Genomic DNA, 13609 nt, shown 5'->3' with positions numbered 1-13609 from the left:
ACACACGCACACACACGCAGAGCACTTGCCTAGCCTCTTTGATTTGCAGGACTGCCTGCTGATGTAACTAGATGTGTCAACACATTGAACTAGTAACTGTGGTGGGAAATACTCGCTTATTTAGAGACGCAGCTTCCTGCTGAAATGCCATTAAGGTCAGAGCAGGTAGCACTTGCCATATACACTTATTTCACATGTCATAGCTGCCCCAAATCGATATAATAATATTTAATAACCATAAAAGTTAAGATATAGCTAAACAAAAGAAATGCTGATTTTGATGTATTTGAACAATATTGTAAGTTTCTATGGTTGTCCCTACAAACTTGAGCATGTGACAGTACCACAGTGCCAACTCACCATGGAGGAAAGGCAGGGCCACTGTGACCCCAGGGCAGTCAGTCCCAAGCAGGAGGAGCTCAGCAACCAAGAAGAGATGCTGAGGAATGCTGTGTCCACTAGAAGTGTTTATCACTGTAGAGTTTACAGTGAGAACCGGACTGCAATATATGCCCTTTGGTTTCATTCCTAGAGATTCACTCTCGGTGTGTTTCAGGAAAGTTCATGTCTGAAATGGATGATGAGGTCAAAATAAAGCAGGTGCTTCATCAAGTGAGTTAGAGGCTCTCAGAACTGAAAGCGTCAGGAGCAGAGGCTCTCAACCTGTGGGTCACAACCCCATTGGGGTGAATGACCCTTTCACCGGGGTCGCCTAAGACCATCAGAAAACACAGATAGGTATATTATGATTTACAACAGTAGCAAATTTACAGCTAGGAAGTATCAGTGAAAATAGTTTTATGGTTGTGGTGACCCCAACATGAGGAGCTGTATTAAAGGGTCCCAACGTTAGGAAGGTTGAGAGCCACTGCTCTAGAGTGAGTTTGTGAATCTGAGGGTTATTGAGGTGTTGCTGGTCCACAAGGCTCACGAAATGCATAGAGCGAAGTTTAAATCAGCTAAAAATGAAATGCATATTTTAGAAAACCTAACAAGAAATTTTATACCCACTCCTATTAATATGTTTATTGATATCATATAGTTAATTTGTAAAATTAATATAAAATATACATTTTTCTATCCATGGATTCATAATTGGTGGCTTATAAAGTTTGGTTACTTTTTAAAATTACTTACAGAATTTAATAAAATGAATCACCTGAAAGACATAGTTATTGTTTTAAAGTATTATTTCATTTGGAATTTATCGCCACTACCCACATTTGGCTACTCTTAATTTCACACAAATGCCTTCTACTTGAGCGACACTAAAAATTATTGAGTTAGGATGTGTTTCTCAAGAGTTAACTTGGTGCTTCACTAAATAAAGTTCAGAAGCTTGAAAATCTATGAAGCTATTGTTTTGGCCAGTGTTTTGTCAACTTGACACAAGCTGGAGTCATCTCAGAAGAGGGACCCTCAACTGAGACAATACCAGCCTCAGACTGACCTGTAAGCAAGCCCCACCGGTGTCCCCATCCCAGCCGATGAGTGACGAGGGAGGGCCTGGCCTGCAGCAGTGGAAACCAAACTCAGACAGTTACTAACTTACAGCTTCCCCCAACGGTGTCCGCCTCGCTCCACCTCAACAGGCCTTTGCTGACCAGCATTCGGAGCCTCGCTGCCAAGGTGCTGCTCTGAAGGTAGTACGTTTGCTGACTCCTTGGTTCGTCTGTTTTAATCACTTGGGTCTTAGCAAACTAAACCCTGTGTTGATTAGTTGAGATTTCTAATACGTTCCTTGTTATGAATCTTGAACTAGAACTATTTATAATTCTCTTCAGACACTGCAGTTACTAAAAGTTACCGAAAACAAATCTATTTTCCAAAGTAGGTTTAAATATACCATGGTACTTCCTGTGTAGAGCTACCTCTTCATCTTCATCGTCTTCTCCTCCTCCCCCCCCCCACTCCTGGTGCACATGCACATGTATGTGAGTGCAGACAGAGGTCAGTCATGGGTGCTGTTCCTCGGAAGTCTACCCACTGGTTTTTGCTCTCTCCCTCTTTCCTTCTCCTCCCCTCCTCCTCTTCCCTTCTCCCCCACTTTCACTTTCTCCCCAGCCTCCTCCTCTGACAGGGTCTCTCACTGAGATCTGGGCTGGCAAGCCAGAGAGCCCCAGGGATCCTCCTGTCTCTGCCTCCCCAGAGTTGGTATTGCAAGCACACGCCACCACATCCCGCTTCCTGTGTGAGCACTGGGGATTGAAGTCAAGCCCGAATGCTTACACAGTGTCTTAGTTAGGGTTTCTATTGCTGTGATGAAACACCATGACCAAGAAGCCAGTTGGGGGCAGGGAGGGTTTATTTGGCTTACACTTCAGCGTTACTGTTCATCACTGGGGGAAGTCAGGACAGGAACTCAAACAGAGCAGGAACCTGGAGGCAGGAGCTGATGCAGAGGCCATGGAGGGTGCTGCTCACTGGCTTGCTTCCCCTGCTTTACTCAGCCCACCTTCTCATATAACCCAGGACCAGCAGCCCAGGGATGGCACCACCCATCATGGGCTGGGCCCTCTCCATTGATCACTAAATGAGAAAATGCCTTAGAGCTGCTGGATCTCAAGGAGGCATTTCCTCAGCTAAGGCTCCTTCCTCTGGTGACTCTAGCTGGTGTCAGGTTGACACACAAAGCCACCCAGTCCACACAACAAGCCAACCAACTGAGCTACCTCTCCAGTCACTCATTCATTAATTTTTAAAAATTAACTAGTACTTCATAAAAAGAAAATTATCAGCCATATGGAAATAATAGCATTGTGTCATGTTTCAACTTTCGTGTTAGATTTGCAAAATTGAAATATAATTATGAATAACAAAATAACCACATGTACTGTTCGGCCGAGTGAGCCATGATGTGCTCTTGACACAATGGAAACAGTGACTATGAGAGAAGGTGTTTTAGGATTGGGAGAGCAGCTTGTTCTTGGCAGTGGTTATGCAGATTTGCCAGTTTCCAAAGTGGCCATGTCGGTGGATGAGACGGTTATAGAAAACAATGTATGCGATCTGTGTGCAGAACACATGCACTGCCAGCGTGTCTGTGTTCGGAATCAGGCAGGATCAGATCCTGCGGACTGCATCTCACACTTACAGAGAAGAAGATGAGTATTGTGCGTAGCTTGTCACCTTAACTGAGCAGCAACGAGCTTCACATCTTCAACCATGACGCTGCCTTCATTTTTATTTATTTTAAATTTGTATTATTATTATTATTATTATTAATATTGGGTGTGTGCCAAGTGCACATGTGGGAGTCAGTGGACAGCTCTACCGAGTCTGTTCTCTGTCTGCTTCTGTGAGGGTTATGGGGATTGAAGTCAGGTTATCAGGTTTTCATGGCAAGAACGTTTACCTGTTGAGCTAGCTTGTAGACCTCCTGCCTCTATTTTTATGAAGTGCATATTTTAAAAGTCTGAGAAGTTTATCATGTGGTGCATCAGTTTGTATTTGCTAATACTTCGTTTACATGTTATGCTGCATCCTTCATGTCCCATTTGCTAGCTGGCTGCAGTAGTGAGGACTTTTCAGAGAGAAGATCCATTCTATTTGGTTCAAGCTGTCCAGTTTACTCTGGACTCACTGCTTCGCTGAGAGCGGCTTTGAACTCTGAGTTCTGTGCCTGCTGAGTGCTCATCCATGTTCCTGGCCCTTCCAGAGACGGTGTTAGGTTTGTAGTGAGGGTTCAACGTGTAACCGACTTAGAACGCCTCAGAGACCTAAGTCATCATAATACAGGCATGCTTCAAAACATGGCCATAATATGTTTTTATGTTTTTGCAGGAAAATTGCTTGGCAACAGATGACTTCCTTGTGGATTACTTTAATGAGTTCTTAAGCCTACCTGTGAGTACATTATGATGTTCTATTGGGTATATTTCAGTAAGGTATTTACAAATTATTAGTGTGTGTGAGAGTGTATTGTGTGTGTGAGTGTGCATGTGTGTGAGTGTATGTGTGAGTGTGTATGTGTGTGCATATGGGTGTGTGCATGTGTGTGTATGTGCGTGTACATGTGTATGTGAGTGTGTGTGTGCTGGAGAGTATATGTGAGAGAGTGTGTGTGCATGTGAGTGCATACATGCACATGTGAAGGTCAGAGGAATGTCATGGAGTCAGTTTTCTCTTCCCACCTTCTATGGAACCTGGTGATGGAACTCAAGTTGTCAGACTTGGGCAGCAGGCACCTTTACCATGGAGCCACCTCACCAGCCCCAAAGCTGGACTATCTTGTCAGACATATTTATCAAATATAGTTTTTCTTAGATAAACTAAAGGACTAGGTGAGATGACGGGCCTTTAATCCCAGTACTCAGGAGGCAAAGCCAGGTGGATTTCTGTAAATTGGAAGCCAGCCTGGCCCACATTGAAAGTCTCCAGCCAGCCAGAGCTACATACTGAATCCTGGTCTCAAAAGTAAAATAAAATAAAATATAAGAGATAAAGTTCAATTAAGGTAAACTGTGGATGTGATTAATCACACCTTTAACACCCCTATGCCAGCACTTTGAAGCCTGAGGTAGGAGAATTAACATTAATATTAGAGGGCAGCCTGGGCTATAGAATGAGATCTTAACAATAAATAAATAAGTAAATAAATAAATAATGATCAATTAAGAAATTTTGCTCAGTTTGTATCTCTTTATAGTTAAACATTTGGGCTTGAATCCTATGTAGAAATATTCTTATTGAGGAAAGCTGGAGTTTCCCTGACCACCTAAGGCATCTGTACAAAGTCCTGACTGGTGTATTTGGCAGCACGCTAGACTTCGAGCAGGCTGATAAGGACAATATCAAAACCTCAAGAAACTACTCTTTTTTTCTTATTCTAGTTATTATTGTTATCCTCTTGGGAAGATATTAAAGCAGAATTTGTATTTACGGCAACTAGAGTTTGTATCAGTAGTAAATAAGACTCAGGACACATAGGTGGATGCAGTTAATAGAGTTTCAGCTCAATAGCAATGATTGACAGAGTAGGTATGAAGAGATTTGGGGAGCATAACACGACAGTTTCTGAAATGGTTTGCACTGTCCTGTAGAAATGAAGTCAGTGAGGCGTGGCACTTCAAAGGAAATTAGTTAAAAATTTTAAAGCGTGAAAACTTTCTTCATTAGAAATTTTACAAGCCAAGGGCTGGGAATGTAGCTCAGTTGATAGAGTGCTTAGTCACCATGTACAGAACCCTGTACTGATCCCCAGCATCACCCAAACCAGGCCCGGCGGTGGTGGTGCATGCCTGTAATGCCAGCGCCACTGTTATTTATTTGCGTGCTGTCTACTGGGCGAGAGAGAACTCGAGGTACAATGGAACCCACTGTAAGAGTTTTGTTAGGGGGGAAAGGGGGAACGTGAATAGGCCTACTAGAAAGGAATCGTGCGGAGAGGGTCGGGGACCCTGCTTTTATGGGTCACCTCTCATATGGGCTTACGTAGCTATGCCATGAATGCGCATAGATGACGTGATCACGCTGTGCACGGATTACATGACCACAAGGCGCACAGATTACGTGGCAAGTAAGGCCCTGGAGTGACTAAGCATTTTGCCTGGTTGCTGGACAGCGCATGTGTGGTCATGTAACTGTAAAGTGGCTGGGAATGATAACCACCAAAACCAGGCACAGTGGTGGTGGTGCATGCCAGCATTTGGGAGGTGGGATCAGCAGGATCATACATTCGGAGTCATTCTTAGCTATGCAACACTGTCTCAAAAAAAGACCAAGCAAACAAAAAGTTTTAACTGGGGGGAAAATGGAACATAGAGAAGTCACAAGTACTTTTGAAGAGTGGACCATAAACTGTGTTAAAGTCCTACCACCGACCACGTCTTTTGAAGGGGGAAGGTCTGTACCAATGACCCACAGGTATTCGAGTGCTGGTTTGGTGAATGTTTTTTCTCTCAAAGTATTTGGTGCTCTCTTCTTGAGTTGATACGACCAGAGACAGGGGAGCTGAGCTGCCAAGTCACCTTTGCCCTTGGGATTCCCATGGGGTCCTCAGGGCGTGGCTCTTTCCAGCTCTCAGCGCCCACTCCTGTGTAATGCAGCCTCCAGTAGCATCAGGAAATTGCCAGAATTCTGCTTTTCCAGATTATATAATCTCTGCCCCCGCCCCCCCCAGGCTCTGCAATCTCCATTCTTTCCAAAGAAGCACATTTTGTAAAGTGTGAAAAAGAAAGGTTGGTATCATGCTTGGCTGTCATACACAGAGGTACATAGTGAGTTCAGGGCCTGTCTGGGGCCGCCTTAGAAAGAAAGCAGGGGGTGGGTGGGGTAAGGATATAGCTCAATGGTAGAGTGCTAGCCCAGCATGCTCACAGCCCTTGGGTCACCTCCCAGCACCTCACACACCTCACAACACCCCCTAAGCCCAAACCAAACAAGCAAGAAACAATTTAAATCTTAAATTTCAGTTTCTCAGCATTTATGTCTTGGTACCAAGATTGGAGACTATTTTGGTGCTTATTTGATGCAGGAAATAAATGAGTACCCTATTGCCTCCAGGAAGTAAATGGGTTCCCTGATGATTCCAGGAAGTAATGGAGTTGCCTGCTGCCTCCAGGAAGTAAATGAGTTCCCGGGCATGGTCAGAAAATCTGTGTTAAGCTGTACAAATCAACATAACAGTAACAGAAAATCAAAGCCAAGCACGAGGGCTTATGTCTGTAATCCCAGTTTCTTGGAAGGGTGAGACAGAAGGGTTGCCCTAAGTTTGAGTCCAGCCTGGGCTACATAGTTTCAGACCCCGTCTTTAAAATAAAAAATAAATAAATAAATAAAAAGGAAAAATTCAGCCATAGTCCTGCCATCCAGTCAAAATAGACACGCCCAGTTTGTGTGTGTGTGTGTGTGTGTGTGTGTGTGTGTGTGTGTGTGTGTGTGTGTTTTCAGGCCTTAGGTCACTTGGCAGGTGTGGCATCCGTGAAGCTCCCTGGGGAGCTTCCTTTTCACCCCTCAGCACTCACACAGGTCAGGGTCCAGGGCAGCAATCCCCCTGGCTCCATTCCATCTTTCTCGTTCCTTCTGCCTTTCCACCCCCAGACCTCTTGTTTCTCCAGCTCTCTTTGCCTATTTTGTGCCACTTAGTCAACCTATCAATTGCCAGTTCTTCACACTGCAAAAGAAGGAAGAAGCTGTCCCAGATCTCCAGAATGGATTTGTGGACAGGAAGGAGAGGAATGATGAATTCTCAAGGCAAGGGCCTGGCAGAGTTCTAGATCAGATTAGTGATTAGTAATGTTTAGTTTATGAGCACTTAGATAAGAATTAGCAGCCAGTATGGGTTCACTTAGAGAAAGTGTGTCAAACTAAGCTGTCTTTGGGATCAGATATTGACATTTTAGCCACCTGTGAATATGGTGTGTTATGATTTCAGTATAGTATTATAAAAGTAATGAATTAAATCATGTTTCTTCCTACTCTGCTTTAAACCATGGCAGGATTTGGCCTTTCCATTTCCTGATCTTTTTTCCTCTCCTTTTGATGTCCTGATTCTTCTCCAGCCTTCTTTGTGTTTCTTAAAAATGAATATGCCAAGTGTGCTGGCTAGTTTTATGTCAACTTGACACAAGCTAAAGTCATCTGAGAGGAGGGAACCTCAATTAAGAAAATGCCTCCATAAGATTCAGCAGTAGGCAAGCCTGGAGGGCACTTTCCTAGTGATTGATGCGGGAGGGTCCAACCCATTGTGGGTGGGGCCATCCCTGGGCTGGTGGTCCTGGGTGCTGTAGGAAAGCAGGCTGAGCAAGCCAAGGGGCACAAGTCAGTAAGCAACTCCCCTCCACAGCCTCCGCATCGATTCCTGCCCAGTTTGAGTTCCTGACTTGGCTTTCCTCAATGGACTGTGATTCAGGACATGTAAGCCCCAAACAAACCCTTTCCTCCCCAAGCTGCTTTGGTCATGGTGTTTCATCACAGCAATAGTGACCCTAAGGAAGACACCGAGTGCTCCAGCTTGGAACTCTCTTCTCTGAGATACCACCATCTCTTTGACTTTCATCACTTCCGTTAGCCTTCACACCAACTCCATCTGAAATAATATCCCCAGTACACACTCCTGATAATGCTTTATTTGCATCCAAACCCTCATTTTTACCTGTGAAATTAATTTTCAAATGTTTGAACTGATTCACTAACTATAACCTGTAGGGTTGATTCTTAATAGCCAATAGGCTGAACAGAACATTACTTTAGTGTGGAATTCAAGACTTTTGCCGTGTGGCCTCAGATTAACCTTTCTACCCAGACTACCTTCACAGAATTGTGTCTTGCTGGTTTCTATGTCCTTTAACCCACCAAACTACATGAATCCCACATACAAACTCCACATACCCTGCTCAGTGGTCACTCTATAGTGATTAGGAAGGCATGTGAAGGAGCTGCGGTTGATTCTGGCCCTCCATTCATCACCCCCGTGCTTCCAGAAATGCCACTTAACCGTTTTCTTTCTTTCTCAACAACAAAACCAGTGCATCTTACAGGATTGCTATGGAGTGAGGTAATGTGTGTGACATATTAGAGTTCGTTTTTTCTGTAACCTCAGGGACTCACCTTTCACTCCTGAAATACAGGAGGCAATGCAATCCCTGCAGCTGACTTGGTGGGTCAGTGTCAATCCAGACGACTCTCCCATGCCACACAAGTCTGGCATTAGTTTTGCCTTTTAAAAATTTAGAGACTTGGATAAAAAATTATAAGAGAACCAATATTTTTCCAGTTTAAGATCACTCAGCTAGTAAATGACAGGGTCCACCCAAGGCTACATGCCCGGAAAGTTTTGAGTGTCCCACTGTAGAACTGGGGACAAAATATAAACAAGTCATTCGGATAAGGCTGCGGCCACATGCTTATCCCGATACATAAATGAAGTAAAGCAAACAAAGCTAATGTGTTCTTAGGGTACATTAGCTGAAGTGTAGTTCAGATCAAGACAAATATTAGTCTGGAGCATAGAAGGCCCTTGGTGTTTTTTTGGAAAGGGCTGAATTGTTAGACCACATTTGGAATATTGTGTTGCGATCTTGGTCCCATATGTTAAGAGTTGTTTTGCCAAGCCGGTCTCAGGGAGACTCAGCCTGTAAACACGCAGGAAGCCATGTCAGATGAGAAAGGGTTGAAAGAAATGTGCGTGTTTAACCTGGCTAGGTGGCAGGGGTGGAATGGGTAACTCTTTCAAACATGTAAAGATCTAATCAAGGGAAATGGGTTCACAGAATGGGAATCCACAGGCAGGCCAGAGCCCCATTTATGAGAGTCTAGTTTTCAAATTATAAGATGGCTGACTTGGGGAAGTGGTAAGCCTTCATGTATGTGGAGGTATTCAGGTGGACGCTGGGAAATGTATTGTATTAGAAGAGAGGGAGGGGTGAAGTGGGGGGAGAGAGATTTTTCTCCATAAAATTTTCCCTTAAGACGATTTCTATGACAGATATTAGAAAATCACAATAATGATGAATGTGGGATGAATCTTATCCCACATTCTTATTGTATAGAAAAAGAGTATTTGTCATATATCTATAGCTATTAATTTATCATCTGTCTGCCTACTATGGTGGAAGGCTGGAGTTACCCAAATGAAAAAAATGTTAATTCCTCATTTCCTGCTTATTTCGGTTTAGAATCAATACTGTAAATGGGCAAACCAGGCCTCTCCTGCATCTCCCCAAACTCCTTAGAGATCCTTCCTTTTTTCATTTCTATGTCTTCCATGTAAAATCTCTGAAACCGAGAATCCTTATAATGTGTTCTCTCACTTCTCTTCCTCTCTTACCTCCTTACCACATCACACACACTCTAAGCCCGAGAATACAGCTATCATATGCTCATATGGGTCAATCTAGATTTCTAGACCTTCTGAGACCCCACCCCACCTTTGTAGGGACAAGCCCAAGGCCAAAATGGGCCAGAGTCAGCCTTTGGCTCCTCTCACACTTCCTTCCATTACACCATCACACTCTTGGGACACGCTGTGATATCCAGAACCCGATGGCTGGTAGCCTGCCCCATGTTGCTCTTGACGAGGGAAATCCAGGACAGTCGCCGCTGTTATAAATGATCATGGCACTTTCCAGATCTCAGCTTTCATAACTTCATTCTGTTTGTTCTCAAGCCAAGTTCACTTTCAGATATTGTTTTCATTTGGTGTCTGGGAGGGTTTGTTTCCTGTCAACTCTTTATGGACAAGTGTTTGCTCATTAGCTTGTCTTCTGTGCTATAGTGTGAAAACATTTTCCCTTTGGTTTTGTTTTGTGTGTTTTATGCTCAGTGACTGTTGTGGGATTGAGTAGATGAGCCCACATAGATTTAGGTTGGTCCTCTGTGGGTGGTTTCAAATGTTTGTGACATTTATGGTTTGCAGAAGCTGAAGGGGTGGCCTGTTCTATACCCTCCTTGAAAGGATAGGTATGTCATATGTTTGCCAGACCATGCTTAGCTATGCACTTTTGGAATTTTACCATAACTTTTTTTGGCCTGATTCTCCACACTTTTTTTTAATCTGTAAACTATTATAATTTCTTGCAGCTTTATGAAAGAGTTATATGCTTGAAGAATTGCTGGGTGAGGGGGGATGGAGAAAGAATATAAATTTGAGAGATGAGTGGGCTGAGAAGAGATGGAGAGCTTGGGTCTTCCCTTGCCAAAAATTAAATACTCAGAGATTGATTTTCAAAGGCACGTTGATGGAACTCTAGGTGACTGTTTAGTTCAGGGTTTATACCTTGAGCATTTTGATAAACCCTTAGCTCTAACATAAAACACTCAGATTACCCACTGTAACTCATTTTGTTAACTAAGGATATTCCGTACATTTATTTCATGTGGCACACTATTCCTTCTATCTCATTGTTGAATGTCTAGTAAACAATTTATAGTTCAGCATCTAAAACGTCAATAAAAGTTAAATTGAGAGAAGTTGTTAATGGTAACCAACTTGTTATACTCAAGTAGTTGGATGGTTTTTATCCACCATGAGGATTCATGTTTGAAATACAGCTTTGGAGCTCAATTAGTAGAGACAGAGTTGGAGCAGAGATGGACATGTCTTAAATTAACCTAGTCATTAGTTTTTAATTTAAATACTGTTCAGCTAAATAATTTGGCACCAGTAAGTTTCAGTGGTGCTGGGCTGGCAGTTTAAGCACATCACTAATTATTCACAGGTTTTTTTTCTCCCCCCTCTTCTTTCCAGAGAAATGTGGAACCAGCAATTTATTGTGGTAAAAATATTTTCATGCACTTACTTTTTCTGTGAAAATATTTTTCGCACATGGATGACTAGTACCACAAAGCTAGCTCTCACCACCTCCAGGTCAATCCATTTTAGAACATTTAGAAAATGACACTCTCAAAATGAGAAAATTAAGTCAGAAAAGGGGTAGTCTGCAGGAGCTTGTCTGGGTCTGAGGCGCAAGCTGCAGACTTTGCTGTTGTAGGGTTGGAAGCTGTGTGTCGTCAAAATCAGTCCAGTCAGCTTTGGGCCCCGAACATGTTCTGTGTTATTCATTCCATGTCCCCCACTTGCGGTGCCTTTTACCATTACTTCTGAATTCACTTTAGAAGTTTTTTAGATAAGTTTAGAAATGGGGAAAAGAAAAAAGGACTTGTCAAATTTGGGTTGTACTGAAGGCTTGGCCTGTTTCTTTCATGGTGGGACATAGATGGCCAGCACCACCACATACATGATTGTGTAAGAGAGTCCGCGTAAGGGAGTGGGCACATGTGGACTTCAGAGTTGGTCGTAGCCAGGATCCTATCTCCCTCTCACTAAAAGCTCTTCAGCAGCACTCTGTCCATCTAAAGCAAAGGTTCTTACACTTGAGGAGCATTGGAACTACTGAAGGGCTTCACAGGGTTTGGAGGTCTGGGCTCCATCCTGTTTCCGGCTCTAGGGAGGGGCCCGAGAACTGGCATTTCCCAAAGGTTCTAACAACAGGTGCTGGTGCAGCTGGTCGAGGAACGGCCTGAACCACCATGAACTGTGGACCCTTCCACTGTGAAGAGCAGCGTGCAGTGACGGGTCCTGGATGGACGGACTCCGGCCTCTCCTCCGGGTTTACGTCCTCCAGGTTTACGTCCTCCAGGTTTACGTCCTCCAGGTTTACGTCCTCCAGGTTTACGTCCTCCAGGTTTACGTCCTCCAGGTTTACGTCCTTCCTGTGTTCCTCACACAAGCTTCAACATCGCCTTGCTGTTTGCGGTTTGCCCAGACTGGCCTGTTCTTTTGTGCTCCTGTGTACTGGTGCATTGGCTCTTCCTTCTGATGAATTCTTTTTCTTTTTTGTCTGTCTGATGGCTGCCAGTTCATTCTTTCAGACCAACTTGAGCATTCCACTTTCTACACCTCTTCCTTAGTTTTCTGAAGCCAGTTAAGTGACCCCTATGTGCAACACAACGCTTCTCTTGTGCCTCTTACGTGTTAATGTGGCCCTGAAACATACATGCTATTACACAGATTGAGATGCCCACACTAGCACACAGAACAGAGGTGGTTTCAATAGGAGGTGATTCTGTGTGTTGAACCATCCCATGAACATGTCTCCTAGAAAGGTTTGAGGCCTACCATGAGAATCTGCCGTTCCCTAATGGATCTCATCCTTCTTGCCTCCTAAAAATGTACTTGTCTCACTATGTAAGAGCAACTCTGTCATTAAACATGAATATTCTGTGCAACATGAACATTAAACATAGGCTTGCAACATCACCTGGTCAATAACTGAGTTGTTGACTCATTTCCACACCGGAGGAGAACTGGCCGTGTTCAACTTAAACAATGATGAAGACAACATTACTCTGTATAGTGCTTTCAAGGACTCCGCAGGATTAATCTTGATTTGACTTCAGTCCTAGCTTTAGAGTTCATTCCTCGTGAAGACAGTCTTTCCTGTCTGTGTGTGTTTATGTATCTTTTCTATTAGATTATGCATACTCTGTGGCTCATTTCAGTTAGGGCTTTGTGATACATGCTCCCTCAGTATAGTAATAGATCATCTGTCATACTCTGTCACTTACCAGAGACTCAGTACTGTATAAATGAATGACCCAATAGAGGAGCAGTGGACTTGGGCACTGTTATCTGAAAGGAGGGAACCTCAACTGAGAAAATGCCTCCATAAGATCCAGCTATAGGGCATTTTCTTAATTAGTGATTGATGAGGGAGGGTCCAAACTATTGTGGGTGGTGCCATCCCTGGGCTGATGGTCCTGGGTTCTATAAGAAAGCAGGCTGAGCAAGCCATGGGGAGCAAGTCAGTAAGCAGCACCCCTCCATGACCTCTGCATCAGCTCCTGCCTCCAGGTTCCTGTCTGTTTGAGTTCCTGTCCTGACTTTCTTAGATGATGAACAGTGATGTGGAAGTGTAAGCCAGATAAGCCCTTTCCTCCCCAAGTTGCTTTGGTCAATGGTGTTTCATTAGACCAATGATAACCCCAACTAAGACAAATACAGACTGCTTCCTCCCGGGAGACAATCGTGAGCAAATAGAATACTGAACATGGAAGGCACCTTTAGGTTGTCCAGTTAAAGTCTCTGCCCCTTTGAGCTCAGGAAGGCAAAGTAGCTTCCCCAGTGTTTCTCGAGTTCAATCGCTCTGCCTGCTCTTTCCTGTGGCGT

General features: G+C 43.7%; 1 protein-coding gene across 1 annotated transcript in view; it reads left to right on the top strand.

Moving 5' to 3' along the window:
- Rgs22 (regulator of G protein signaling 22) overlaps window positions 1-13609 on the top strand; it is a 137807-nt gene that overhangs the window by 8771 nt on the left and 115427 nt on the right. The window contains 1 exon segment of the mRNA XM_052747618.1: window positions 3784-3846. Coding sequence (XP_052603578.1) covers window positions 3784-3846 — 63 coding nt within the window.

The sequence above is a fragment of the Peromyscus californicus genome, unplaced genomic scaffold (genome assembly GCF_007827085.1).
Source record: "Peromyscus californicus insignis strain IS unplaced genomic scaffold, ASM782708v3 Scaffold_20__1_contigs__length_68692818, whole genome shotgun sequence".
Lineage (NCBI taxonomy): Eukaryota > Metazoa > Chordata > Mammalia > Rodentia > Cricetidae > Peromyscus > Peromyscus californicus.
Note: the sequence above shows the minus strand (reverse complement) of the source record. Positions and strands in the feature narration are given on the sequence as shown.